Here is a 26621-nt window from a genome sequence, read left to right as displayed (position 1 = left end):
GAAGGTATGCAGCACGTTTCTCCCTCAGAACGTTTGAATTTAGTTTTAAAATATAAACACCCGGTCAGCGCCGGTGCTATAACACATGGGCAGGGATTCACCACAGCAATTATTACATTTACTGAAGCAACTTCAGAGGGCTTACATTACCAAAACGTGTAACATTCATAATGAATTGCACTTTGATCAAATTATCATAATTTCTAAAAACACAGCTAAGCACGACCGTGGAGGTTGCGTTAAATAAACAGAGGTAAACAGGGGTAAAAAAAAAATCGTGAATTTCCAGTGAAAACAAAGTAAATTCAATACATATAGCATATCATTGAATTTCATACATATATGAAAATACTGCACGTTGACCTTTGTCGCAACACACAACAGCCCGAGTTAACCACGGGGGTTAGCAATAGTCAGTTTGTTGTTGTTAACGCGTTAGCTATGCAGAGGCAGTAAAAATGTGACTTACCTCTGTTTGAATTTCCACAAATTCTAATAGATAAATGAATCTTTAATGATTAGTCTACGCCGCGATGTTTTCGGCCGATGCTGGATGGTCCCATTTGTTGTCGTCGGTTCAGCATAGACTGGCCCGGAGACATCCGCATAAACTCGCGACGACCATCGCAGCTCCGAAGCAGCTCAGTAGAGTACAGGCTAGCGCTAGCTTGTTAAAACCGTGGAGACCAACAAACAGACGTCCAAAGAAAAAAGACTAAAATATCCACGAAAACGCGTTTGCAGCGTAGCTATTTCATCTTCACTACAAACTACGAAGCTTTAACAGTCCATCTGAATAACGGTAGGCTTGCTTGGGTGAACCTATACCATCAAAATATCATATTTTGTTTCGGTTTAATCCTCTCCGCCAACCCATTCGAGCGGTTTTCGAGCGGCCTTTGACTTCGGTGTGTGGACGTACGGGACGGAAATGCTTCGGGAATAAAACGAGCGTTCTGATTGGCTCTTTGGCTATAGGCGGATACCGTTTCCGTACATGATGAAACTGACGCCATTTTGGATCTGCATAGCATCTTGTTCCCGCTTTGCAACAAAGGCAAGCGTGGCTCCAACGTGGCTGACCGTGGTTCACAGTTTCAAACCTAAGAGACCACACTCCATTATATAGTTGGAGACCAAGAAAAGGAAATGGAGTACAAGCATTGGGTGCACTCGTTTTTCTATATCCTTAGAAACCTTAAAGTTTGTTTATTCTATGTTTATACATTTAGATTTTGCATAGGTTAATTAAATGTGAATATTGATGTGAACTGCGAAATGTACACTTTATTTTCGTAAGAACTTTGTAAATCTGCTAACTAAGACATTGGCGAAACGATGTGTTAACTCCCTGTTATGGCTAAGTCACTTCTCAACAATGTATCATCACAGATATCAGTATTTACCAAATATTTTGTTCCCTTATCAAGGTGTAAGATTTGTTTACCATGGACTGGGCCAGACCTCAAATACAGTGTATAAGTCAGAGGACACAGTGTTTGCAAGAAAGCGGAGCGTGATGGTGAACACACTTCGCGCACCCCATGGTCCAAACGAAACGCGAAAGGGTGAAACGAAGGCTCTCATTGGCTCAAAGAAAAGTCCTGGACTCTTACTGGGTTGCGTAATATGTCACTCAAACTGACCTGTACACGTCGCTTTTCACGACAGCCATAGGGATATGAGGACCAGCAATCTGCTTTTGTTTTCATGCCAGTTGCAGCAACACTCCAGTAGTTTTCAGTCTCACTGAACTATGCACCTTCAAGTAAAGAGAGAGAAGTCATTAAAACTATGCTGAGGTGATTGTTTGCAAGAACAATCAGCGGACTGTGCATGATGGCTTCATGATACTCCATCTAAAAAATGTGACAGGTTTTTTGGGATAGTTGGATCGTACAACTATCAAAAAAAATGTGCTCATATGTATTTATTCTGCTAAATTCAACTGGACCGAGGTCTACTGGATCTCTAGCTCTTACTCAGCCTGGCTAATAGCGCACTCTGCTGGACTTTTGCTACTGTTGATCTAAACAGACCATAGGTGTAATTATATAAATGAACGTATTTTTGTTCTTGTATTTTTATATTGTTGTTGTTTCAACATTATACATACATTGCATATGGAAAATCTGCATTTATTTCATTATCTATCTATCTATCTATCTATCTATCTATCTATCTATCTATCTATCTATCTATCTATCTATCTATCTATCATTATATTTTTAATAGTTTGCACTAACATAATGCACAGACACCAGTACAAGACACACACTTTAAGTGGCTAAATTAAAGACTACTATGTAAACCCAATCAGTAGGCCATTAATGTCGGACAAAAACAAAAGTATATGAGAGAAAACCTACATTTTTTAAGTTCAAATGATTTTGCATTGTCAGAGAAAAACATGTGTGAATATATTATTGAATTTTCTTTTTTTTCTTAAACAAAAAAAAAACAACGAAGCGGGTTTTATCCTTAACCTAATTTTAGGAATGCGGAATGATAATTAAATATGTGGAGTGCGTAGTGAGCGTGCGTCCCCTAGTGTGTTAGACGTGCTGCATTGTGCACTTTCAATGTTAGCTTCAAAAAAGTGGGCAGAATTTTGCTGCAATAAAAAGCTAGCAAATGTAAACAACAGTGCACGTCATAACTAATTGAAACCTTACGCGAGATTGGAGACTGCGGCGCTTAAATTGTAATTGTGTAAGCGCTGCGCAAACGTCTGCGCAGCTGGTAGGTTCTTGAAAAACAACGGAAAAGGTTGAAGTTCAAAGTTCGATGCAAAGATGTTTTCAAAGGCTATGAGATGTGTAAAACTGCATTATGCAATATTCAGTACTGATTAAACACAAGTCCCTGCACTATTGATAATTTTATAATGATGATAAAACCAAATTTAGAGTAAATGCGTATTGTTTTTGCTTTCATTTCCGTGCGCAGGAAGTCTAGCAATAAATAGTTGCAGTGCTGATTACCAGCTGACATCTTTGCTCGGCTGCACAGTTGAATAACCTAGCAAGCTCGCTTTAAACAGAGGTAGAGGTAAACAAACGTCTTAAAACACAGTTTTAGCCTCACTGAAAACTGATAGCTATGGCATAACTATTGTACAGTTAATGTACTGCAATCAGTGATAACAGGCACGATGTCAGCTTTGTTGTTGCAGCACCGTGCTGCCCTTTGTAGAAAATACAGTACTCGTTTGTTGTGGACACTGTCGAGACGAAACTTTCACGTATTAGGAAAGAAGCCCACATCAAGCGATAGTGTTAGAAATGTGCTGTTCGGATGCACTAATGTTAGAAAGGTGCTTCTTTCTAAATCGGAGCGAACGGTTACAAGTCAGCCACAGAACATCATTCAGGTAAGCCAAAATACATCACAGATTCACCAAACATGACTGTGAGAAGGTGAGTGCCCTTTTAAGTACAATAATAGTTTTTAGTAAAATCTAGAAAAAACATGTAAGAAGTAACACCATAGAAACATGAGGCAATCTGTGTTCGAGGTGTGACCCCTATACATGCAGCCTTTTAAAAAACAATGACATTTGAGATAGCGATTTCAGTGATCTTCATCAGTAGTATCCATTTACAAATAGAGTCATCCGTCTCCCTGAGCTTGAAATTGTAACTACATTGCAGTGTGATGATATTTTAATGTATATGCAAACTACAGTTGTTTCTTCTGTCGTGTTTTACTGATTTTTATGTTGTCCAACTATTCCTACTTTAGAGTCTGCTCCACAGACCCTTGAGTCCTGGCATGATGGGAATTAGCAAAGAAATAATCAGAAGCAACCTGCTGAGGAACCCTGTTGGTTTGGTAAATCTATTAGGTAAACAATCATATTCATAAACCTTATTATGATTGTATACTTATGATTTTATTCTACTGACTCATGATGAAAAACACTTTGATTTCAGGGGCAACAAACTTCTTCAGTACGTCTCAATCTAAACAAGAGAAAAATAAAAGTAATGGACCAAAGGGAAAAACTCCAGAGGAAGATGAAGGTAAGCGATAAATTGCTTTGGTACATGGATGTTCAACAACTGCACAACATCTGGCTGGCTTTTTTTCTCTGATCTTTTTTTTTTTATTCTCTTGTGCCATGATCTGCCTCGCCTTGCAGAGGATAAGAAACGTCGGGAACAAGAGGATCAGATGTACCGGGAGCGCCTGCGAACCCTCTTCATCATAGCGCTCATCATGAGCCTGCTGAACTCCATTAATAGCAGTGGCGGTAACATCTCTTGGAACGACTTTGTCAATGAGATGTTGGCCAAGGGAGAGGTGTCACGCGTACAAGTTGTTCCTGAGAGTGACATTGTAGAAATCTACCTTCATCCTGGAGCAGTTATCTTTGGAAGGCCTGTATGTTGTGCTGGATTTAATGCAAACATGCAATTAGCATCAGAACTTTCACAGCAGATATGCATGCTAACCTCTCACTTCCTGCCATGTTTCTTGCTTTTTTTGCAGAGGCTGGCGCTCATGTACAGAATGCAGGTTGCCAACATCGACAAATTTGAGGAGAAGCTTAGAGCTGCTGAAGAAGAACTGAATATTGATAATAAGGACAGGATACCGGTGTCGTACAAACGCACTGGATTCTTTGGGAAGTAAGAACAATACCTTTCTCAGAGCAAACTTTAAATCAAAAGGAATCAATTGAGGTCCCTGTTAAAGTAGCAATTTGAAGGACTGCTATCTTGTCATTGTGTTGGATTTTTCTTCTTATTAGTTGTTGTTAGTAGTTGTATTTTTAATGTCTTGAACCAATGATTCTCTCCAACTTTAAAGCTATAAAATTAAGATCCAAAATATATTTTTATGTGTTCACTTTGCAGTGCAGTCTATGCTCTGGGGATGGCTGCTATCGGTGTGGCCATACTCTGGTATATCTTTCGATTGGCAGGCATGGGTGGCAGAGAAGGCGGCTTCAGTGCTTTTGTGAGTGGCACCACACAAGCAAATTGGCGTGTATACATTTAGGTTCTTGTGTTTTAACTGTGTATTACAACATACTTAACAGAATCAGCTGAAGATGGCCAAGTTCACCATTGTGGATGGCAAATCGGGTAAAGGTGTGAGTTTCAGGGATGTAGCGGGCATGCATGAGGCTAAGATGGAAGTAAAGGAATTTGTCGACTACCTCAAGGTAAGAAACCAGACTCACAGTAATATACTGTCTGTCAATCTAGTATAGTACATTAGCTATGCTTTTCATGTAAAGCACTCATTGAATATTCAATCCCAAGTAAGTGGTCTAAGGATGACCTGAATCTGATTGATGTTTTAGTTCTGTCTTTGCTACAATTTCTCCTTGATGAACGGAAGTATCTTTGTATCTAACACCCAAATCTCACGAGTAAAAATTTGATTCCCCCGTTGCTGTCTATTACTCACCACATTGATGTTGTCTGTCGTCAGAATCCAGAACGATACCTCCAGCTGGGAGCCAAGGTTCCCAAGGGTGCATTGCTGCTTGGGCCTCCAGGCTGTGGGAAGACGCTGCTGGCTAAGGCTGTAGCCACCGAGGCCCAGGTGCCCTTCCTGGCAATGGCTGGCTCTGAGTTTGTGGAGGTCATTGGAGGTATGTAAAGATAGCACCAGGGATTAATATGTCAACATACATCAATATGAATGCCCATAGTCAATATGAGAGTATATACTGCTGGTTATGATAATATATACAGTAACAGTCAAAAGTTTGGACATGCTTTCCTATTCACTTGAATGAAAAAGTCCATCCAAACTTTTGGCTGGAACTGTATATATTTGTATTTTAATATTTGTTTGTATAGGGACAGGCATTTACTGTAGTGTAAAACAATGCTGCATACCATAACATTTATAACATAAGCGATGGTTAAATCTCTGTTACAGTGTTACAGTGCAGGATATATTTTAATTTAATTACTTTTCTGGATGTTTTACTTTCCTGGTCATCATATACACATTACTAATTACTATCTTTTAAAATTTTGTTGTGTGTAAATATCATCCCCAAAATTCTGTCACACCAGAGGTATCAAATTATTGGGGAAAACATATTTGCATGTTTGGGCATCATCACTCAGCCTTTTTCGTGGCAGCCTTATTAGCAGGTTGAGTTCTGAAGACAGATTAGATACTGTATGTTACAGTTTTGATCTGACTCATATTGCGTCTGTGTGTAGGCCTGGGTGCTGCAAGGGTCAGGAGTCTGTTCAAGGAGGCTCGGGCTCGAGCACCCTGCATTGTCTACATCGATGAGATTGATGCTGTGGGAAAGAAGCGCTCCACCAACATGTCAGGTTTCTCCAATACTGAAGAGGAGCAGACCCTCAACCAGCTGCTGGTAGAGATGGATGGTGAGTAGAGCTTGGGACATCAGAGCAGTTTTTTTTGTCTTCAGAGGCAGACTCTTCTGACAGAGTAATGAAACTCTTCTTTTTGCAGGAATGGGAACGACAGACCATGTCATTGTCCTTGCTTCCACCAACAGAGCAGATATCTTGGACAATGCTCTCATGAGACCAGGCAGACTGGACAGGCACATCTTTATAGATCTGCCCACACTGCAGGTAGTTTTGCACACTTATTTAAAAGTTACTGCACTATACTTGGTTGTGTCTTAATGGGCTCAAAACGGCATATTCAGTCTTTAGTTAATAGACTTTTTTTCAAAATATGTTTAAGAATGCAGTGATGTAGTTACACAGCTGAAATCAAATATTCTGATATATTCTCATATATATATATTCTTGTTTTTGTAGTATTGTAAAGCAAAACCTTGTTGTGTGTTTATTTGCTGTTGACAAACTACCCTAACTGTGGCAGGAACCTCCATAGTTTTTTGTGAGTCCTTACACCCCTTGTAACTAGTCCTTTCCTACAAATGAGTATCCTAAGAAGCCGTTTTTTATACATTCTCAAACAAACAAACAAACAAACAAACATAATACTGGGACAGCTGAGCCATGTTAACTGTGTGGGAGGTTTATACAGAGTTTTTCTAGTTAATCCAGTTTGTTTCATTGTTACTCTTGTCCCTCAGGAGAGAAAGGAGATCTTCGAGCAACATCTGAAGATCCTGAAGCTGACCCAGCCAGCTAATTTCTACTCTCTGCGTCTGGCTGAGCTTTCCCCAGGCTTCAGTGGTACATACATATTTACTGTTTTGTCCTCATGTAAATCTGTGAACATCTGTGGTCATAACAGAATAATGGCCTGCACCCATGAATAAACATAAACTCTCGTTCAACAAATAGGAAACATCTTTGCACGTCACAACACAATGCTGTCGATGTTTACTAAAATGTCATTCCCATATGGTGTTTGTGAAATCTCTGGTGCCAACTCACTTTGTCTCTTCAGGTGCGGACATTGCGAACATTTGTAATGAAGCTGCTCTGCATGCCGCCAGAGAGGGACACAAGTCCATCGATACCTTTAACTTTGAATATGCAGTGGAGAGAGTAATAGCAGGTACAATGATGCAAACAGTGAACAATGGCAAAACAATACAGTATATATCGTCTCAGTTGCTACTCTGGAGAAATCTGACAAATGTGTGTGTGTGTGTGTGTGTGTGTGTGTGTGTGTGTGTCCTCAGGAAGTGTAAAGAAGAGTAAGATCCTGTGTAAAGAGGAGCAGAGGATCGTTGCCTTCCATGAGTCTGGACATGCCCTAGTGGGATGGTTACTTGAGCACACAGAGGCAGTCATGAAGGTAAACACACTTCTTGATGTAGTGTAGGCTTTTATTTGATTTATATTTTATTTATACACCCTTCAACACATAATTTTATTACTGCCACATTTTGTTTTATCAGATTAATCTCATAGATAGTGTGACCTGATTGATGCCTGTATTATATTGGAGAGTAGAAATGAAGTGTAAATCTTAATTAAATATAGTCCTAATTAGTAATTTCTCCTCTTTATGGATATGAGTGCAATTTTTTTTTTACAGATGCAGGAACTGAGTATTATGTCAAAGTAGAGAAAATGATCCTCTCTTTTATCTTTCTCTGCTGTTCTGTCTCATCCAGTATTTGCTCCATTGGACTGTCATACATCTATGAGTCAAAGCCGGACTGAGCAGGACATTACACTAAGCATTAAATATGTAACACTCAATTAACATGTAGATTTATGTATGTGGCCAGATGGGCCACCAAGAAACAGTACATTTATGAATGAGTACAAATTATTAAAACAGAATTATGATTGAAAAAGACTTGATGAAATGACAGAATTAAACAAAAAACATTTAGTAAAAGAAGTAAAACTTTACCTTCTCCCCTGTTGAGGTAATTTTTTAACACTTCTTTAACTTTTTTTTTTTTTTTTTCTTCAGGTGTCTATTGCACCCCGGACTAATGCAGCCCTGGGATTTGCCCAGATCTTACCTCGTGACCAATACCTGTTCACCAAGGAGCAGCTGTTTGAGCGGATGTGTATGGCTCTGGGAGGAAGAGCTGCGGAGGCTATCACCTTTAACAAAGTTACAACAGGTAGACTCCATCTATTGGATTACCACTGTAATCACAATCTTTCTTTACTTGTTTCATGAATTGAAATAATACATTTGCTGAACATCCAAATATTCATACTCTCCTATACTGTGTAGTACACCTTGACACCCAGTAAGGTTTTAACCTAAAGGTAAAAACAGTGATTGAAATATCCTCACTCTGTGTCTCCAGGAGCTCAGGATGACTTGCGTAAGGTGACACGTGTGGCCTACTCTATGGTGAAGCAGTACGGCATGTGTGACTCAGTCGGACAGGTCTCATTCCCAGAGACAGAGGAGCAAGGTGCCATTGGACGTCGTCCTTTCAGCCAGGGCCTGCAGCAGCAGATGGACCACGTGGGTTCTAAAATTAGTTCTCTGTTCTCAAATTAGCACACTGTGAATGTTAACATGATGAATTTTGGTTATCACCTTAAAATCTTTTATGGTTCTAGAACGTTTAGATATGACGGCCATTGTTTTTTTTGTTTTTTTTTTCAGGAGGCTAAGATGTTGATAGCCCGTGCTTACAGGCACACAGAGAAGCTGCTACTGGACAACAGAGACAAGCTGACACTGGTCAGTTGCTCGTTCTTTGATCATACATTATGTTCATCGTAACCCTTTTGTGCTATCTTTGGTTTAGTGTGAAGTTTACAATAAGTCACACATCTATGGGGGGTGGGCCTGTCTTTCCAGTTGGCGAATGCGCTGTTAGAGCGTGAGGTGGTGAACTACGATGACATTGAGGCCTTGCTCGGTCCACCACCCCATGGGCCCAAGAAGATGATCGTCCCACAAAGCTGGGTGGAGGCTGAGAAGGACAAACAAGACACAGGAGAAGATGAACCTCAACCACCTCCCCGCAAACACAGAGAAGAGGACATGAATCCAAATCTAGTCTGATCTTAAAATAGATGTCTCAGGATTCTTTTCCAGCTGCTGTATTTTGTGGGGGTCTTCACAGGCTGAATTTAAAAAAAGCCTGGCACTGATTCCTCACTTTGAAGCTTTATGTCTGCATGTGAAAACATCAACGTTTAAGAAGTTTCTTCTCTATAATCCATGCAGTCTTTTGTGTAAATGAAAATTTGCACCTATTTTTTAGTTAACGTAGCCCATTTAGATCATCTGAAAGAGGCCAGTGCACCTTTGAGGATGATTGTTTTGGGGCGGAATTCCATCATTTTTCTCAGTCGCTTGCTGCATAGCAATACCATTACACACTGGAAGCAATTTGTATTCTATTTCTATTCAAACAGAATGTCTCTAACTAGCATTAAGTGCAACCAGCAATTAAATGCCCTCTCTTTGAATTCCCTAACATCATGTGCTAATACCTGAAACTGGTGTGGGATCATTTTATGCAGACGTACTATAGCATAAATAGGTTTGGAGGTTTGGAATCAAGTATTACCCTACACTGAAAAACAGTTGATTATCGGGGTGTCTTTTCTACTTTGTCAGAGATGCCCTATACACACACAAGACATATCTACATAAATACATCTCTACATTATTGTGTTTGGTATTCAAATGAGCTGCAGGACAGAATTATAAAATACTGTAGTAAGTAGCTGTGGACATTTATACATAATAGAGTGTACTTGAGTGATTTTTGACCAGGCTGAAACAGAAGTGGTAAGGAAGAAATTAAGCAGATCTCAATGAGGAAACTTTTCTGCATTTCACATTTTGAAATACCCCTTTAAGGTTATGGTTAAAATCTCTAAGGTCCCGTCATGTTGATCAAGCAGCAGATATTACTCCGTACAGCTCTGTTCTGCTCTCACCATGAGACATACAGATTGAGTTAATAGATGGAATAGGTCGAGGTAGTGTCTTTAGAGGCTCTGTATTTGTTTGATTGCCACAAGTGAATATGAAGTTCCAAAGGATGGTGTTGCTAAGTATTTAATAAAGTTTTATTTGAACTAACTTTTGTTGCTCTATATGTGGCATTTCATTTCAGTGGTACCAGATACACGTATATATGTGGATGAATGAATTAAGAGTAAACCTAGTGCAGCCTGTTTCATAATGAACAATACAGACACTAAATAAAAGATTTACATTTATTCTGTAGACACCAGTAAAATCTAAATTCAATAAACATATTTAAAAAAAGAACACATAATTCAAAGTTTTCGCCTCCAAACAATTTGCAGAATATTGTGTGGTACAGTATGTTTCGTTGAGTAATCATTTTTGCTGCAGGGCTTGCAAAAAGTTAATCAGATGCTGGAATGGAGGATTTTTTGATCAAAACAAGAACAAACAAAATCAATATCAAAGCAAATTCATCTTATAAAATAATCACATATATAAAAAAGAAATACATTTAAAAGATTCTTTTATATACCTCAGGCTTGTTGTATGCATCATTATTGAGAAATCCAAGTCTGAGGATAGACAAAACCAGACGTGGACACACATTTCAACACACATTCTGTTTGCCTTGTCACATGCACAGCTCCTTTCCCTGTGGCTGATCATGTCAACACACCATTTTTCTGTCTCATTTACTTTTCCTGAGCTACTCACAAAACTCTGGAGTGAGCCATTTTTTCAGCTGTGTCCAAATGATCCTCGATAAAACCTAAAGCACATTAGATTAAAGTCCCGTGGTTTTGCATAGCATTTATTTTTCCTTTGCACACTTCAAATTTCCGACTAAAATCTCTTTAAATGTGTCCAGAAATGCACCCGAGGCATGATCTGTGTCCCTAACTGGTGGTGATTCTTCTTTCTGAGGGGGGTGCCTCCCACCTTAACGTGGATCATACATGTTGGCCAGTTTCTTAAAGCGTGGTCCCCAGTCGCTGAGGTAGTCGTAGTCTTGGTCTCCATCAGAGCTACCTGAAGCAATGGAGCTGAGGCTGCCTGCCAGTGAGCCCTCTCCCTCATAGTCGTAGATCAGGGCTGTGTCATACGGAGGCACGTTCGGATCGTTGTCTGCAGCCTCTAGGCCCTGAGGAAAGAAGAATTGCAAGTTTTTTAGGTTGATAAGTGTAAAGCAAATGCCCAGGGAATCTAAATGGACATGCCACCATGATGTCATGGGACATTGTGCCATCACACTGGTACTCTGTGACACTGTAGACACATCACATTCTTGGCACCTCAGGATACATAGAGGCTATTGCTCTATCCTCTGATTGGTGGAGGTTATACCTGCAGCCAAAGAGGAGGACCTGTACAGACCAGTCAGGGCTGAAAAGACCTGGATGTTTTTTATTCCAAAAAATGTAATTTAAGTTATTATTTATAGCTGGTATTCTCCTAAAAAGACACTATTGGACATCAGTCAAAGATAAGACAGTTACAGATAGAGGATAATAGATGCTAAGCATTTGGTGTTATTCTCAACCACTCAGCACTGAGCATAAAGGAATGTTTTATCATTACAGGTCTAAACAAGCCTTTTAAAGCATCAGAGAACATGAAAGCCAGTCAACAACTTTAGGACTGATAGTAACTTCCTGTCTTTCCTGTTCCTGTCCCCGTCCTCTTTTGTATAACTTTAGATTATGGTTCGGGCCGTTTGTCATGAATTTCGCAGCAGAGGCCTCTCACATCATTGATGTAGTCCTCGATGTCAGTGGGATCCGCAGGAGGCCTCCGTGGGTAGGTGGGGGAAGGCAGGTTTTGCGGTGCATCCTTCCTGAGGGGCTGCTTGCCCCGAGGAACACCAGACCCTGGGTAGTAGGACACCGGGGTTGAAGGTGCATCATGGGGATTCCACAGCATGTCGATGTTAAAGGCATTCTGCAAAGTGAGAGCAAAAGGCTACAGATTGAGCTGGTGTGTCTCATTAAGAACCACAACAGCAAAAGTGAATATATCAGAAACTGTGGTTACACACACATACACCATCAGTTACGATTAAACACCATTAACTTACTGTTAAACAGAACCAGTAAGATGCGTAACCCCAAACCATTCATACATTTTCCAGAGCCACAAATACTGCACCCACATTGTACAAACAGCATCCATTTTAGCATGACCACAGGATTGTTCAGACCTCTGCCCTTGACTTTCAATTAGATACTTCAATACTGCCATAAACACCATGTGACCTGTGGAGCCTTACCTCATCCTCCTCACCCCCTCCTTGCTCATCATAGTTTAAGACATTGTCACGGATGTCGTCTTCTGATTCACCAACTAGCAGACCTGTTCCCTTCTTTATGTGGTGGCGTCTCCCACATGTGGTGATGGCCACCGCCAGGAGGAGCAGTACTGCAATTAATTCATCAAGTGTTAATTGATAAGTGTTTTTCCAGTTATAGGGCTCCAACTAATATTTCTTTTTTCTTTTTCTCTTGATTAATGAATTCATTGTTTAGTCTTTGAAATGTCAGAAAATAGTGAAAAATGTCCATCCCGGTCTCTCAAAGTCCAAAGTGATATCTTCAGATGTCTATTGAACAACAGTCAATCACCCAAAATATTAAATTTACAATATAAGAGAGCATAATATTGTCATATTGTTTGGCATTTTTGGTTGAAAAATATCAAAATAATAAGCAATAATCAAAATAGCTCTCCATCATTTTCATTGATTTTTTTTTATCAAGTAATTGTTGCATCGATTTTTTTGTTAATGCACAATGTGATATAGAATAGGTTTTTGAGTTCGTCAGTGACTTCTGTAATGGATTTCATGTTTTGCTTGTGAGACAGACTGATGATGGCGTTAGAAGTTAGTGATTATCTGGATACTGAATTAAAAAAAACAACAAACAAAAAACAAAACAGAAATTTAAGTTGTATAAGATGTAGTGACAACTTGACATGAAGCAATACCTTACAGGATGGGTCATTGCACTTGGACAGAGAATATATCACATAATTTAAGATTTTTTTTAATCAGAAAAAGCTTAAAATATCTGAATTGTATTTGCCTCATTCTTGTTGTTAAAATTTTTTTAAAACAGAATGATGTGTTCAAGATAACTTACACAGTAGGAGTGCAATACTGGCCATGATGATAATGAGCGCGATGAAGCTGATTCCCACACTGGAGCCTAAGATAGCCCCCACCTCAGACTTACAGTCCCCGAAGGAGTCACAGAGACACACAGTGACATTGACCTGAGCATAAGCACTCAGAGTTGGGCTGCCAGAGTCTGACACCATCAATGTGACCACGTACTCTCCTACCTCCAGCTCTACGAGGGGCAGAAGCAAGGCATGAGTATCTGAGGCGAGAAGAAAAATAGAGAAAGCGAGAAAATGAGAAGGGTATGATATTAGGAGAGTCGCAGGAACATCCTTTATACAAATCCACAAGATCCCCTCCTTCCTCCCCCCTTGATGCTCTTTTTCTTACAGTTGAGTTGAATAACAGTCCAGTTGACTGACAGATAATCAACCGTTTCAAAGCTGAAGGGCGCAGCGTGCGGAGGAAGGTCTTCATCCACTGCAGTCACAACCAGACCAGAATTCGTCCGGCCTGCATCCCTGCATACAGAGCCACTCAAAGGAAAGAGCTGAGGGGGGAAGTCATTGGTCTCCTTCAGTGTGATGGCAACTGTGCCTGTGGTTGACACCCCATCAGCGTCTACAGGAGTAAACATGAATACACAGCAATGCTGCATAAGTATACAGCATCTTATTCATTGTTGATGCGCAAGTGCAAAGAAAATAAATTAGATTTTGTATTAGTATGTTTTTTCTTAAAGGGGTTGAAAACACAGCTGGGACAGGTTAATTTCACATTTTTAACACAATTGAACTTGCAAGAATGTTTTTGAAGCAGAGATATTGCAGAGATATAGTCGACTTGCAACTCGTTCAAACTGTTGAAATTATTAAATTTTGTATTATTAAATACTGGCAGATTTTTAGGAGAAAAGAGAAAGTAAGTGGATGAACTGACCTGTAACCTTCACAACAGCATTGTAGATGCGGTTTTTAACATGTGGAGATCGCATGTTAAAGGTTCTCTTGGCCATAATGTCTCCAGTATCTCTGTTGATGTCCAACCATCTCTCAGGATCTCTGGTAATCTCATATCTATCACACAGAGAGCAGAGCAGGATTTTTTATTATTTACTAGCATTTTTAGAAACAGGAATATACTCTTCATGTTTTGCTGCGGCATCTTACCTCAGGACAGAATTATCAGGGTCAAAGGCAATATTGCTTTTCAGTAGTGTCCCAGGAACCACAGACTCAGGGACCACAATCTGTATAGGGTCCTCCCTGAAATGTGGAGCTTCATTCTCATTCACGACCGTGACCAACACTTTAGCTGTGCTCACTGGGAGGTTGGGAGCCTTGTTGCTCAGAGTATTGAAGTTTTCCACTGCCAGAATCAGGCTGTACACACTCTTTGCCTCATAATCCAGGGGCTGCAATACAGGAGAGAACACACTGTTTGTGGAAGAATAACACCCCACTGTAGTTGGATAATATAAAATATATACATCTATATGCATAAAAAAGGCAGAGACTTCAGTCATTCAAAACCTATTTAACCACCCCACTTAAATGTAGGAAAAGCCAACTCAGCACTGTTGTCTGGGTAACTTGTAGTTTAAACCACCAACACAAACAGTGTTGTTGAGTTGTGTCTGTGGGCCTCAATGCACATTTTAATATAAAGGGCAACGTCACCCATTTGGAAAATCCATGTTATTCCTGGGCCCCAGAACAAATCATAAATCAATCATTTGTTTCGTTATCAATTTAAATATGTCAGTGTGACTTTGGGTACATGACATGAGTCCAAACGTTTGATCACACAATGAATATGTGATGTGTGAATGTGTGATGGATACCCAAAAATGACCACAACCCCTCCCTCACACTCCTCCCGCTAACTGTACCTTCACCACTGTCAGAACACCCTGGTTGGTGGCAGGATCTGTAGTGATGGCAAAGTTGCCGCTGAGATCATTGGAAATGACGTATTTGGCCTCCCAGTTTCCTGTTCCACGATCGTCTCTGTCTGTCACATTCACCCGGCCAATCTCATAGTCCTGCCTGTTCTCCACTGCTGTCATACTGTACTACATGCACACATATAAAGCACAGATCAAAGGATTGTTTTAAATAACAATTGAAAATATCTTGTTTCTTAAACTGTTGTCTGAGACTCACCGAGGCAGGGCTAAACTGTGGGGCGTGGTTGTTGATATCAGATACATGTATGATTGCTTCACCTTCACCGGTTAGTCCCATGCCCCCCATATCAGCAACCTGTAGTTTTAATCTGAAACCTTTCACCACCTAAAACAGAATTCAGCACATTTTAATGAAATTAAAATTAATATAATGATCTGCAAAAATCTGCATCTTAACCTCAACCTGCATTTTACCTCTCTGTCCAGGCCTACATCCCTTGTGTAGATGGCTCCTGTCTCGTTGTTAATACCAAACATGGTCTTGGTAACAGCGTTGGCAGGAATGCTCTCCTGGCTGATGATAAAGTAGCTCAGATATGCGTTTTCTGTCATTGGGTCATCTGCATCGGTGGCTGAAACTGACATCACTGATGTGCCTATCAAAAATAAATCAGTCAGTATGAGTCCCTTCTATATGACATTATGTGTGTGACGAGACCGAAAAAATTCCAGTCTTCACAAAACATTGAACAAGTCTTAAACCTTCCTGTCACTACCGAAAGTGGAAAGACAACGTGCCTCTACGTGAAAACTATTTATTTTAAGTCACAAATTATAGCAGTTTTAAATTGTTATACGGTATACTGTAGTTTCACTGACACACAAACCAGACAGTTATCAAGCAGGATGACAAAAGTGTTATACTCCATTCAAAGCTACTTTATAAACTGAAGCTACTCCAGGAAGGAAATACAAGATGGGATTTTGGAACATTATCTAGAAGATAGGAAAATTAAAAGTTAGCAATGCAATAGGATGTACCTGGGACCGAGAACTCAGAGACAGTGCCAACAAACTGGCTCTGGGTGAAGGCAGGTCTGTTGTCGTTCTGATCCAGCACCACGATCTCTATGGTGGTGGGATTCTCTAGTCTCTCTCCACTGGGGGACAGTGCAAAAGCTTTCAGCTACACACACACACACACACACACACACACACACACACACACACACACACACACACACACACACACACACACACACACACACACACACACACACAAAACACACACAAAGATACAGACAACAGACAAATGTTTCTTAATAAAAACTGCATTCATGAAATTGTTGTTTCTTACTATCAATTACCACAAATCTGATGCATTTCATGAAGGAAACGTCCAACAGGCCAAAGAAATGTGCAGGATGTATGGTTCAACATCATGGGTTACATCACAAGTCATCTGGTGTGAAGCATTCTGAAGTCTCTCCCAAGATGCCCATAAAGGCCCTTGGAAACTGACCTCTGGCTGTTTGTGCTAGTGTCTGAGACACTGATATACGCTTTAAGACAAAAACATGGACCCACACTTTGAAACATGTGGGCAAGGTCTCTTTGAGTGCCTTGTGTCTTGTGTTAAGTACCTTCATTTGATTGGGCTTTAAAACACATTTCAAGTGTCTGGGTGATTTAAAATGTTACACCAATAAATGCTCTCTTACTGTGAAGCTGTTGTATTTCTCTCTGTCCAGTGGACGCTTGCTCCGGATCACTCCTGTTTTATCATCTATCTCAAACAGATTCTTGGGATCCTGGTCCACGCCTGGTCCCTCTAACTTGTAGATCACCTCACCTGTAAAGATTTTGTCCGATTTGATCTAGAAAGAGACAGAAGATAAAGCTGATGATTGTTACAACCTCATGGGAAGGTTGGGTGGGGGGGTGGGGGTGGTGGGGGGGTTTCAAAACCAGATGTCGCAACACCAGATGTGTGTATGTTGACAGTGTTCAAAGTGAGCCAGGCCTTTGACATATAGCAGGAAATAAGATTCTGAACTAACATTTTATGCATTTTGTGTTCACTTCCTTTGACATATTGCCTCTGCAGCATGTTCATATGTTCACTTTATAAAACTGACTCAATATTTTTCCTTGTACAGTATATACTTACTGGTCATGAGTCTAACAGCCTTAACACAACATTTATATTTCACATGTCTTTCAAACACTGGTCTGTGCTATCTGTGATGAAGAATTACAATCAATAGTGCTGTGATTACTTAACCCCCCCCACCCCCCCCCCCAACCCCCCACCCCCTTTCCCCAGCTGCAATTTACCATTAGCTAAACCCCAGAAACTCTCTTACTAAACCTAGGTACAAGGGATAAAGGGTAAGGAGTTTGGATGGTGCTGTCTTTTTTTAACCTTTCCAAAACCAAAGAAGAGTGACTGTGTAAGAAATTAATTAAATAGCGTGTTAGTCTGCTCCAATGTAAGCTGCAAATGTCGGCATGTCCAGTTAAGTGCTAACTTACTGTAGTAGCCAAGTATTTTTCCAAGTATGTAAACTAAGCAGCCAAACATGGTTATGTTAGAATAAAAATAACAGTCTGATTTTACATTTTTCCTTCTATGACTAGCTCTACATTGTACTACAAAAACAGTGCATTACACAAATCATCAGCTGTTGCTGGCTTTTTGCCTGGGTCATGTAGCTTTAGTCTTAGTCTTTGACACCTATCAGGTGCATATTTTAGATACCTTAAAGAGTTCTCCTTTTACAACTAGTCAGCTGGAAAAATGGAAAAGTCAGCTGGAGACAATGTTTTAAACAAATTCATGGACATAACTTTAGCTTAATTTGCTAGCCAATGAAACCAATGTTCACTGTCTAGAAATGAGAAGCCTTGTCTGGCTCTGTCTGAAATCACGGACCCATTGTTTGGAAGATTTAAAAAATAATTTGAGTTGTAAATCTGCCTTTTGTATATGATCTCTGTGGTAAGAGGCACTTGCTCTTGCCCAGAGAGTGTTTCCCCCTTGTGCTGCAATGGAGGCATATTAATAAAAAAGAGTGAATTTTCTACTTAAAAGAGTCAGACTGCTGAAGCCTCAAATTAGCTTCAGATAAACTTTTTATACATTTTGCACAAGGCAAGGACTATGTGGATTTAGTCACTTAACATTTGAAAATGCAATTGGAAACTGATCTGTTACTGAACAGTAGGAACAGAAGGCACATTTACAGCAAACTTGTTTCAATGTAACCTACTCTACATATGGCCACCTGACATTTTGTCTTAGACAGACTTGAAATGTTGTGAACCTATCCTTTTATACCAGAAATTATACGGCAGTTATACACTGATGAAGGTCTCATGTGAAAAGCTATAATTAATTTTTTTTTTTTACCTGGACAAGGTTTTCAGGAACCTGCTTGCTATTCTCCAGCACTCTGATTGGAGGGATGATCCAGTCCCTCTTCACCCTGACCATTTCCTTGCCTTGGTTTCTCCAGGGGTGAAGGACCTGAGGATGCAGCTCTTCTTCATTGTGATGAGGTTCTGCAGAGCTCCACACCTGTAGGAAACAACTACAGCATGAGAATCACAGAAGCGAGTCGCAGGAATATGCGTTTAATTAAACATTAATTAAACATTAAGACACATCACATGAGCGTTATAATCAGATATGGAGGTATAATGTATGTCAATAAGTCAGATCACATGAAGTGTACTCCAGACATTCTCCCTCATGGAAAACACAAATCATGTCATTATTATATTCAGTCATTATATAGATATTTGCAGCTGTTTAAAACAAGTTCAAATGTATCCCACAGTGATATAACACTCCCAATGGCCTGATGGAATGGCTGTATGCTAGCTTGTAGTGCTGTAATGTGAAATCCATGGGATTGTCCAGGGCAGAAGGGATGAAGGGCCGCAGCTTCAGGTTTCACTCACTAATACTTGTCTTTGTCAGCTTCCTTTGATCTGGGTGCAAATTCAACTCAGGATGAGGAAACACAAACACTCATGGTCATTTCACAAACCCTCCTTCACCACATTGCTGTCTTCAACACGTTCACACAAACACACACACACACACACACACACACACACACACACACACACACACACACACACACATACACACACACACACACACACACACACACACATTTGTGGGTTTCTCACACTCACACAACAGCTGTCGACTATGGATTTAGATCCTGTGCTTTCCCACCCGCATTCCCACTCACACTCACAAATTCCCCTTTATGCTTAGCTCTGCACCTGACTGGGAGTTTGGGGTCACCTTACGGATCTGCTCTGCTGTAAGAATTCCACAGACACACTCATATCCAGGCTTTCTCACACACACACACGCATACACAGATATACATGTCATCAACAAAACACCAACCCACGCTCGAGCATATATACACATTTCCGTAAGCTGCTTCCTCCTCTGAGGGAATTCACATCCCATATGTTAAACAGCTCACAGACATAGTCCTCAGAACCAGAAATAAATGTAAGATTTAACTGAATATTGATGAATAATCGGTTTTCATAGATTTTTAAGTGAGCCATAACTAAATTAGTTAAATAATGAACCAGTGGATATGAATATTTTGTGAATGGCCTGCGATCCCTGCCCTGCCTCTGGGGTGGGTGATCTGATATTCTGATCCTTTGGCACGCTGCTGGACAGTACAGGGAGGAATGGCAACCATGGAGGGCATCTGCAGGCCGAGTCAGAGGGCAGGCTAATCTTAGACTGTTCTATATTCTTGACCCCTACCAATTTAACTTTTTGTAGCCGTCGTCATCCACACACTCACAGAGATGTTTATACTCGCATTCCAGCAGGGAAATGTCTCCCACACAAATTCATCCTGATAGCTATCTACTTCCACTACCAAATTTAAGACTTATGCATATATGAGCTCTCAAACCTCCACTGGCATAGCACACATTCTGTATTGTCACTTAACCTCAAAGTCAATAACAGCTGCATCACAGCTGTATTTCCAAATATAGCACTTTCTAAGTTTGATTGATTTGTAGACTCATGAACACCTTTTTTAACGTTGAGAATGCACACACAGCGAGACGCAGACCAGCTTCAATGCCATTTCTTTGAACCTAAAAACACATCGCACAACTATTTTTTTTTACTACATTAAATTCCCCAAATGAACAATAGGACTTTTAGTTAAAATGACGAATGTGTACAGGTTGACCATTGATTGACTTTGAAATTAGTTAGGGTAATCCGTAAACATGAAGAGATAAATGAAACATGATTATACCATACAAAGTTGAGGATGATGATTGATGGATGGATGATGTTACTAGTATTAAAAGGTATTTCGTCATAAACAAAAGTATAGTACTAAAATGTTTGACCTTATGATGGTACTAGAAAGGTTAATGGATCACCAGTTATTACAGTTTAAATTTAGTCAAGACATTTCACTCAAAGCCACAATTGTAAACCTCATCGTAGCGCTCGAGGAAAAGTCAGAGGATCACTAAAGTCGGTAGGATACATCATTTGAGGACCATGAGACTATGTGCTAATCCATCTTGTAGATGTTGAGATATTCTCCAAGTCTAGTGAAAGTTTCACCTTCGGGGATACACAACGGGAAAAGTCAGGGGATTACCATCACACATTGTCTGGGCATCATGGATATCTGTACCTAATTTCATGGCTATCCATCCGATGGGTGTTGAGATATAAAAAATTTTAAAAAAAAGCCACCCCGCTGGTGTCGCTACAGGAAAAGTCAGACGACCATTAAAGTCAGTCAGATTTATTATCTGGGGATTATGAATGTTTGTACAAGATGTCGTCTCAGTCCATCCAATAGATATTTCAGTCTCGACCATAGAGGTGGAGTGACAGACTGACTGACCAGCTAACTGACAGACCAACATGCAGCTAGCAAGGCTAAAAATGTACATTCAACCATTTTGCCCACTAATGGTTAAAGATGAAAGATTGCATTTTATAAACTGGAATATTGAATGTTTTGTATTTATGATCACTTACATTGGTTTTGTACATCTCTGTACTGTATGTACTATGAGTTAATACTGTGGTAAAGTTGTTTTGTGTATTCAATATCAATGGTCATCAATCTATACATTACACAATTGATCAATGAACTATATATGATACAGTATGAGGAAACTGGAAACAATCTCAGACACCACCGTGATGAAAGCAAGAAATGAAAATGTTTGATGAATAAAGAGGTGTGTAAAGCAGTAAAGTTTTTGGTTTGATAGACTAATTTGACCTTCTCCTGAATATATAACATTAAGAGAGAGTCAGAAAAGCTTACAACATGTGTTATTCTGGACACTTCCTTTTCACACCCCCTATATCATTGTCATGTCCTGTCCCTTTAATCAGAACTTAAAACAACTGTGTTTTGTCTCCACCAAGTATCTGCCACTGTTATAATGTTTTTACCAGACCTTGATGCGGTAACACCAAAGTGTCATGTTACCAATTAGACCAATGAGTTCTTTTTCTGTCATGCTGAGTGATGACACCACACGCAGATTAACTGTTTTAGAGGCTTTTCCCAGATACTTTTACAACTTGGCCTTTCACCTCAAGCCCTCACAGAAGTATGGACAGCTTGTTTGGGGATGATATGCCCTCACAGCAAGAACCATTAAGCACTCTGTTGCTGAGGAGTGTTTACTGAGTTCGAGAAAGTTTGATTCTACCTCCGTGATGTTGGCTTTGAAGAACAAAAGTGTACTGTCACATTGTACTTGGTATTTTCTTAAAAAAAAAAAAAAAAAAAAAAAAAGTGCACTAACTGTATCATAGTCTATATAAAGAGCTAGATTTTCAATCTGCCTCATCTCTTGGAGATGATTCGCAAAAGATTTGGTAAAAATATGCACACTTGCCATACTTAAAGACAACCCTGTGAGAATGTCACAGTTGTATTAATGAAAAGCTAACACGAAAACACAAAGCATTGGGTGTTCTGATTGGTAATATCTTAACATTGTCATTTATAGTAACAACAGAACAACTAGCTGTTATCAAAACTTGTCAGAAAGAGATGATATGCAGGGGTCACATATCAGCAGCTAGACTCAAACATATAGTGTAAGACTGTAAACAAACACACACAAACACACACACACACACACACACACACACACACACCACACACACACACACACACACACACACACACACACACACACACGAACATTCACCATGTGTTGATAACTGTAAAATTGCTTTGCCTCTTTTGCTATGGTTGCAAATGTTTTAAATCTCAGACATTCATTCACAAAGCCATCAGAGCTGTCCACCTTCCAAGTATTGCCACTGGTACAAATGAATTACTTCTTGGACACGCATTCATAAGCCATTACAGTTGCCTTTCTATTTGTGCCTATAAACTATCCTAGTTTCCTTAGCAATGCAAACGCCTATTACGTGTTGCAAACCATTAACATCGGTTGATATTTTGGTTGATGTTACAAGTTTATGGTAATAGCATGGGGTGTGTGGCATGTTCACACAACGGTACAAATGTGGGGAAATGTGAAAAAATAAATAAATGTAACTGTGACAAATCATACCACGCTTACCATGACATTTTACAAAAATGCTATTTGCCATTGTGTAGCATTTACATTTTTTAGAAAAGCACAGAGAGCGCTCACTGTAGCAATGTAGAGAAGTATGTATTTGTTTCTGTACTAAATCTCTATTTGCCTGAGTGTCTCCTCTCCATGAGTGTGTGTGAGTGGGACAGTTGTGCAAATAACTCAAGCAAAAACTATGCACCCGAGAGGAAATGTGTCTGTTGCATGGCTGACAGTCCCTACGGCCACAGGGCTAGAGGTCGCACAGGTGTCCCCCTGGTCACTTCTGTTACTGGTCCTCAGGCACAGACATTCAACCAGTCAGTCACCAACAATACTGGTCCCACACCCTTACTCTTTGCTAAGTCATGACTGCCCGGCATGGGCATGGACACCCTATTTATGGTGCCACAACAAGTGTGTGTCTCCCTTGTAGCAGATGTCTGATCTAGGAATGCTGAGCACGGTTCTAACATTAAACCAAGACTAAGGGGAGAACTCAATAAGGACATAAACATGGAGTTACTGAAAAAAAACCCTCAGTAAAACAATGTCATCTGATAACTACAATTAAAACAGTGATACCAGGACCAGATGAACTGTTATACTCCTATTATTTCCCAGCATAGAAGCCTAACATTGTGTTTTGGTTCTGTTAATGAGAATACACCAGAACAAAAACAGAACTCTTAAACTTTGATGGATCCATTGGTGGTGGGTGCATCGTTGCAAATTCATGCTGGTGGGAGAAACATTAACAGCCCTAAAATCTGCAGTATTTGGTAAAAAGTCCAAAGTTTCCACAGATAATAACGATATCAAACTGAATTTGTAGTTGACGTGCAAAATTATTACCAATGAAGACTTTGAATATTTCACACAATGTAGGTACAATAAGAACTAAATGTAGGAACATAGAATATGTAATACAAAAATGAAAATAAAATTCAGATAGTAATAGGAACAAATAAAAATTCAACAAACAATTGAAATTCAAAAATAATTTGTACAAATAATTGTATAGAAATGCTCTGTATATAATGTGTTGAGGTCTTTTGTGGTAATTAAAGAATGGTTTTTATGCATCTTATTAACTTATTAAGTAGCAAGCTGTCATCATTTGGTCTTCCATGTCTGAGTCTGTAAAAAACACTGACGCCAAAAAAAGCCACAAGGAAAGGACTTCACTGTTCAGTGGACCAGCTTTTATGATCTGGAAGTTGTCTCTCTACCCTTTGCTCCATCTGAAACCCTAGTCAGTGTAAAACAGCCTGCAGGTATCCACGCCCTGCAGGACCTGTGATTCAGACTAAACCCTCTGACTGATTGTTTCCGATGAGTGAGACCTCAGCGCCAGCTGGCCGCTGCTACAGTCTCTTGATTTGTACCCGATTTCATGGTCCAGAAGTGGCCCACTCCTCTTACTGCAAGGGGGATTACAGAGCGGGACAAATGGCATCACGTATGCATCTGGGAACAGCTGTGGCAGCTGCCCACTCCTCGCCACAACATACATCCACCACAGCGGGCCTGAACACTCTCCAGTTCAAAACAAGCTCAAACACCAGCTTACTGAAAATTAAAAGAGCACAACTGAAGCACTAGAGAAAGCTATCAGGTGACACTGATCAAAGCCTCTGGATTGGACTGACAGCTGCTGATGGTTAAATTCATTTCATTCAGATTATTTATTTATTAGAATTCATGACGAATATCTTTTTGTTTTACTTCAGGAACCTTTGGGAATCATTGTAGAAAGAAAATGTGTGCATTGCGTGTCGTGATTCATCACATAATATATCAGCTCTATGGTTTGCTTACAAAAATAATTCAACAAATAATTTCTTTTGTTTGTCTATTTTTCATATGTGAGCTTTTAGCACTTGTTGTTTAGCACATAGCAATTTTTCCTCTTCCAACATAGAGAAATAGCAACTCAAGATTCTGTAAACGGCCTGTATTACTGATGTAGATTCACTCATTAAAGGAATAAACCACCAAAAATGTAGCTTTTGAATCTTCAGCCATTTTCTACGCCTTGAACGTGGCTTTAAAAAGTTTACAGCTTGTTTCTTAGAGAAGGATAGTAAGTGTAGTCAATCTGGATTCACTGCAGCTCCAATGGATTGTAATGGCAATGAACTAAAACTATCAAAACCTTCGTAGAACCTTCTCAAACCAACTTAAAGTATAACCCACTTCATTCAGTGATGTTTGTGTTCAGTGTGTTCAGTATTGTCATTGGTAAAGTAGTATTTGTTTGGAGTGATTGTGTTTTGATGTTTATTTTTCCTCCGTCTTGATGTTGAATTATAATTGCAGTCCACTAAAGCTGCTGTTTCATGTGAAGGAGTCAGCTATAAACTTTTCAGAGGCACCTTTCAAGCCTCCTCTGGGTTTGTATTTCATATTCAAGAGACAGATCTTTGGTGAGGCAGACTGTTTCCATTTAATGAAATCTGCAACACAGTAAACAAACTGAATAAGACACTTTTTGTTATTCGGTAATCGCCCTTCTTGGACTTTTAACACTTCTGGCATTTGAAGGTGGAATTTAATCCCATGTTTAACCCCTGCAGAGTTTAAGTAGAAGTTCTCTGATATCTGCATCAAGGCTGAGGACTGAGAATCCTGCACCTCACAGGTCATGCTTCAGGGTTTAAAGCTCTTTCAAATCATTCACAGGATTATTTATTTATCTTCATATAAATACAATTATTACTGAGGTCCTGAGGATTTGACCAAAATATCTTTTGTGTAATGTCACTACATACTGAGGCCTCACTGTAACGAACTGGTTTTCCCCCGAGGCTGTGTCAGTGATCTATGTTCAAAAGGAGACACCTTATGTTGTCAGTGATTTTCTCCACAATCAATTAGCTGTGGAATATGGAAATGAACCACCAAAATAGCACAGATTCACCATAAACACATTAAACAACTCACACGGTCAGAGACACTTCACAATGAATTATAGGGCACATCATAACAAGAATCACACAAGGCCCACTCACTCACCCTGCCCAACCTGGGCTGCATTACTACTCCAAACAAAGGGAAAGACTGATGGCGGTTGGAAGTGCTGTTGGTAATATGTCAGTTTACATTGCCATCCATTTTAGATCTCATAATGGCGTCTGCTGACAGGGGCTACTAATGATGCCCTGAGCCCTCTGTTCACATCTGGAGTCTCGTCCTCCTCAAAAAGCTTCATCATCCTCCTTCCGAGCAGGATGAATTGTTTAGATCAGCCACAACCTCTGATTGCAGAGCCAGTGTGAGTGCCTCTGTTGATGAAAACTAGTTGATGTTTGGTTGATGACATCACTCAGGTAAAAACATAAACTGTGTATCTGAGGAGTGGGGTATCTAAAGGTCATTCTCTAAACAAGATCACTCTCTGAAGGGGCAGGAAGTGAGAAGTAGTGAGCTAAAAATTGGGGGTAGGCTGAATCTAGATCCACACAGCAGGGGAAGAGAGGGGGGCAGTGTCACATGGTGCAGCTCGGTGCAAATTGAGTACCTTTACAGCAGCCTATGAAATCCAATTACTTGCTATTAACATTTTATAGAAATCAGAGAACGAAGAGGGATATACCTCCTCCACTA

At 39.9% G+C, this 26621-nt stretch overlaps 3 protein-coding genes across 5 annotated transcripts in view; 1 reads left to right on the top strand and 2 right to left on the bottom strand.

Moving 5' to 3' along the window:
• The window catches only part of ankrd11 (ankyrin repeat domain 11), a 98699-nt gene extending 97806 nt beyond the window's left edge, over positions 1–893 (bottom strand). For both annotated transcript variants that reach the window (XM_056374519.1, XM_056374524.1), the window contains exon 1: positions 470–893. The gene's annotated coding sequence lies outside the window, so the exon portion shown is untranslated. The remainder of the gene's footprint in view (positions 1–469) is intronic.
• A 2096-nt stretch (positions 894–2989) lies between these two features.
• spg7 (SPG7 matrix AAA peptidase subunit, paraplegin) lies at positions 2990–10453 on the top strand. The gene is made up of 17 exons (XM_056372536.1): positions 2990–3373; positions 3745–3847; positions 3936–4025; positions 4145–4386; positions 4495–4634; positions 4863–4965; positions 5048–5173; positions 5446–5608; positions 6195–6368; positions 6457–6581; positions 7055–7157; positions 7375–7485; positions 7613–7728; positions 8359–8515; positions 8708–8871; positions 9016–9093; positions 9214–10453. Exons 1-17 carry the CDS (start codon positions 3155–3157, stop codon positions 9418–9420), a joined length of 2421 nt encoding a protein of 806 aa, XP_056228511.1. The 5' UTR covers positions 2990–3154; the 3' UTR covers positions 9421–10453.
• Positions 10454–10575: 122 nt separating this feature from the next.
• cdh15 (cadherin 15, type 1, M-cadherin (myotubule)) overlaps positions 10576–26621 on the bottom strand; it is a 37190-nt gene continuing 21144 nt past the window's right edge. For both annotated transcript variants that reach the window (XM_056372558.1, XM_056372550.1), the window contains 13 exons: positions 18784–18951; positions 17093–17248; positions 16413–16557; positions 15846–16027; positions 15628–15756; positions 15354–15536; positions 14632–14876; positions 14402–14538; positions 13853–14083; positions 13482–13721; positions 12611–12759; positions 12091–12282; positions 10576–11485 (listed from right to left, as the gene is read on the bottom strand). In XM_056372558.1, coding sequence (XP_056228533.1) covers positions 11285–11485; positions 12091–12282; positions 12611–12759; positions 13482–13721; positions 13853–14083; positions 14402–14538; positions 14632–14876; positions 15354–15536; positions 15628–15756; positions 15846–16027; positions 16413–16557; positions 17093–17248; positions 18784–18867 — 2274 coding nt within the window. In that variant the 5' untranslated portion in view covers positions 18868–18951 and the 3' untranslated portion in view covers positions 10576–11284. The remainder of the gene's footprint in view (positions 11486–12090; positions 12283–12610; positions 12760–13481; positions 13722–13852; positions 14084–14401; positions 14539–14631; positions 14877–15353; positions 15537–15627; positions 15757–15845; positions 16028–16412; positions 16558–17092; positions 17249–18783; positions 18952–26621) is intronic.

The sequence above is a fragment of the Seriola aureovittata genome, chromosome 1 (genome assembly GCF_021018895.1).
Source record: "Seriola aureovittata isolate HTS-2021-v1 ecotype China chromosome 1, ASM2101889v1, whole genome shotgun sequence".
NCBI lineage: Eukaryota > Metazoa > Chordata > Actinopteri > Carangiformes > Carangidae > Seriola > Seriola aureovittata.
This window is presented reverse-complemented; position numbering and strand designations above follow the sequence as displayed.

Excerpts from the sequence above, each read along its gene's own strand:
- spg7 (XM_056372536.1), top strand. The coding sequence starts at position 3,155 with ATGTCAGCTTTGTTGTTGCAGCACCGTGCTGCCCTTTGTAGAAAATAC. Across the intron at positions 4,635-4,862 it reads CGCACTGGATTCTTTGGGAA|TGCAGTCTATGCTCTGGGGA; the intron begins GTAAGAACAATA and ends TTCACTTTGCAG. Across the intron at positions 8,516-8,707 it reads CTTTAACAAAGTTACAACAG|GAGCTCAGGATGACTTGCGT; the intron begins GTAGACTCCATC and ends CTGTGTCTCCAG.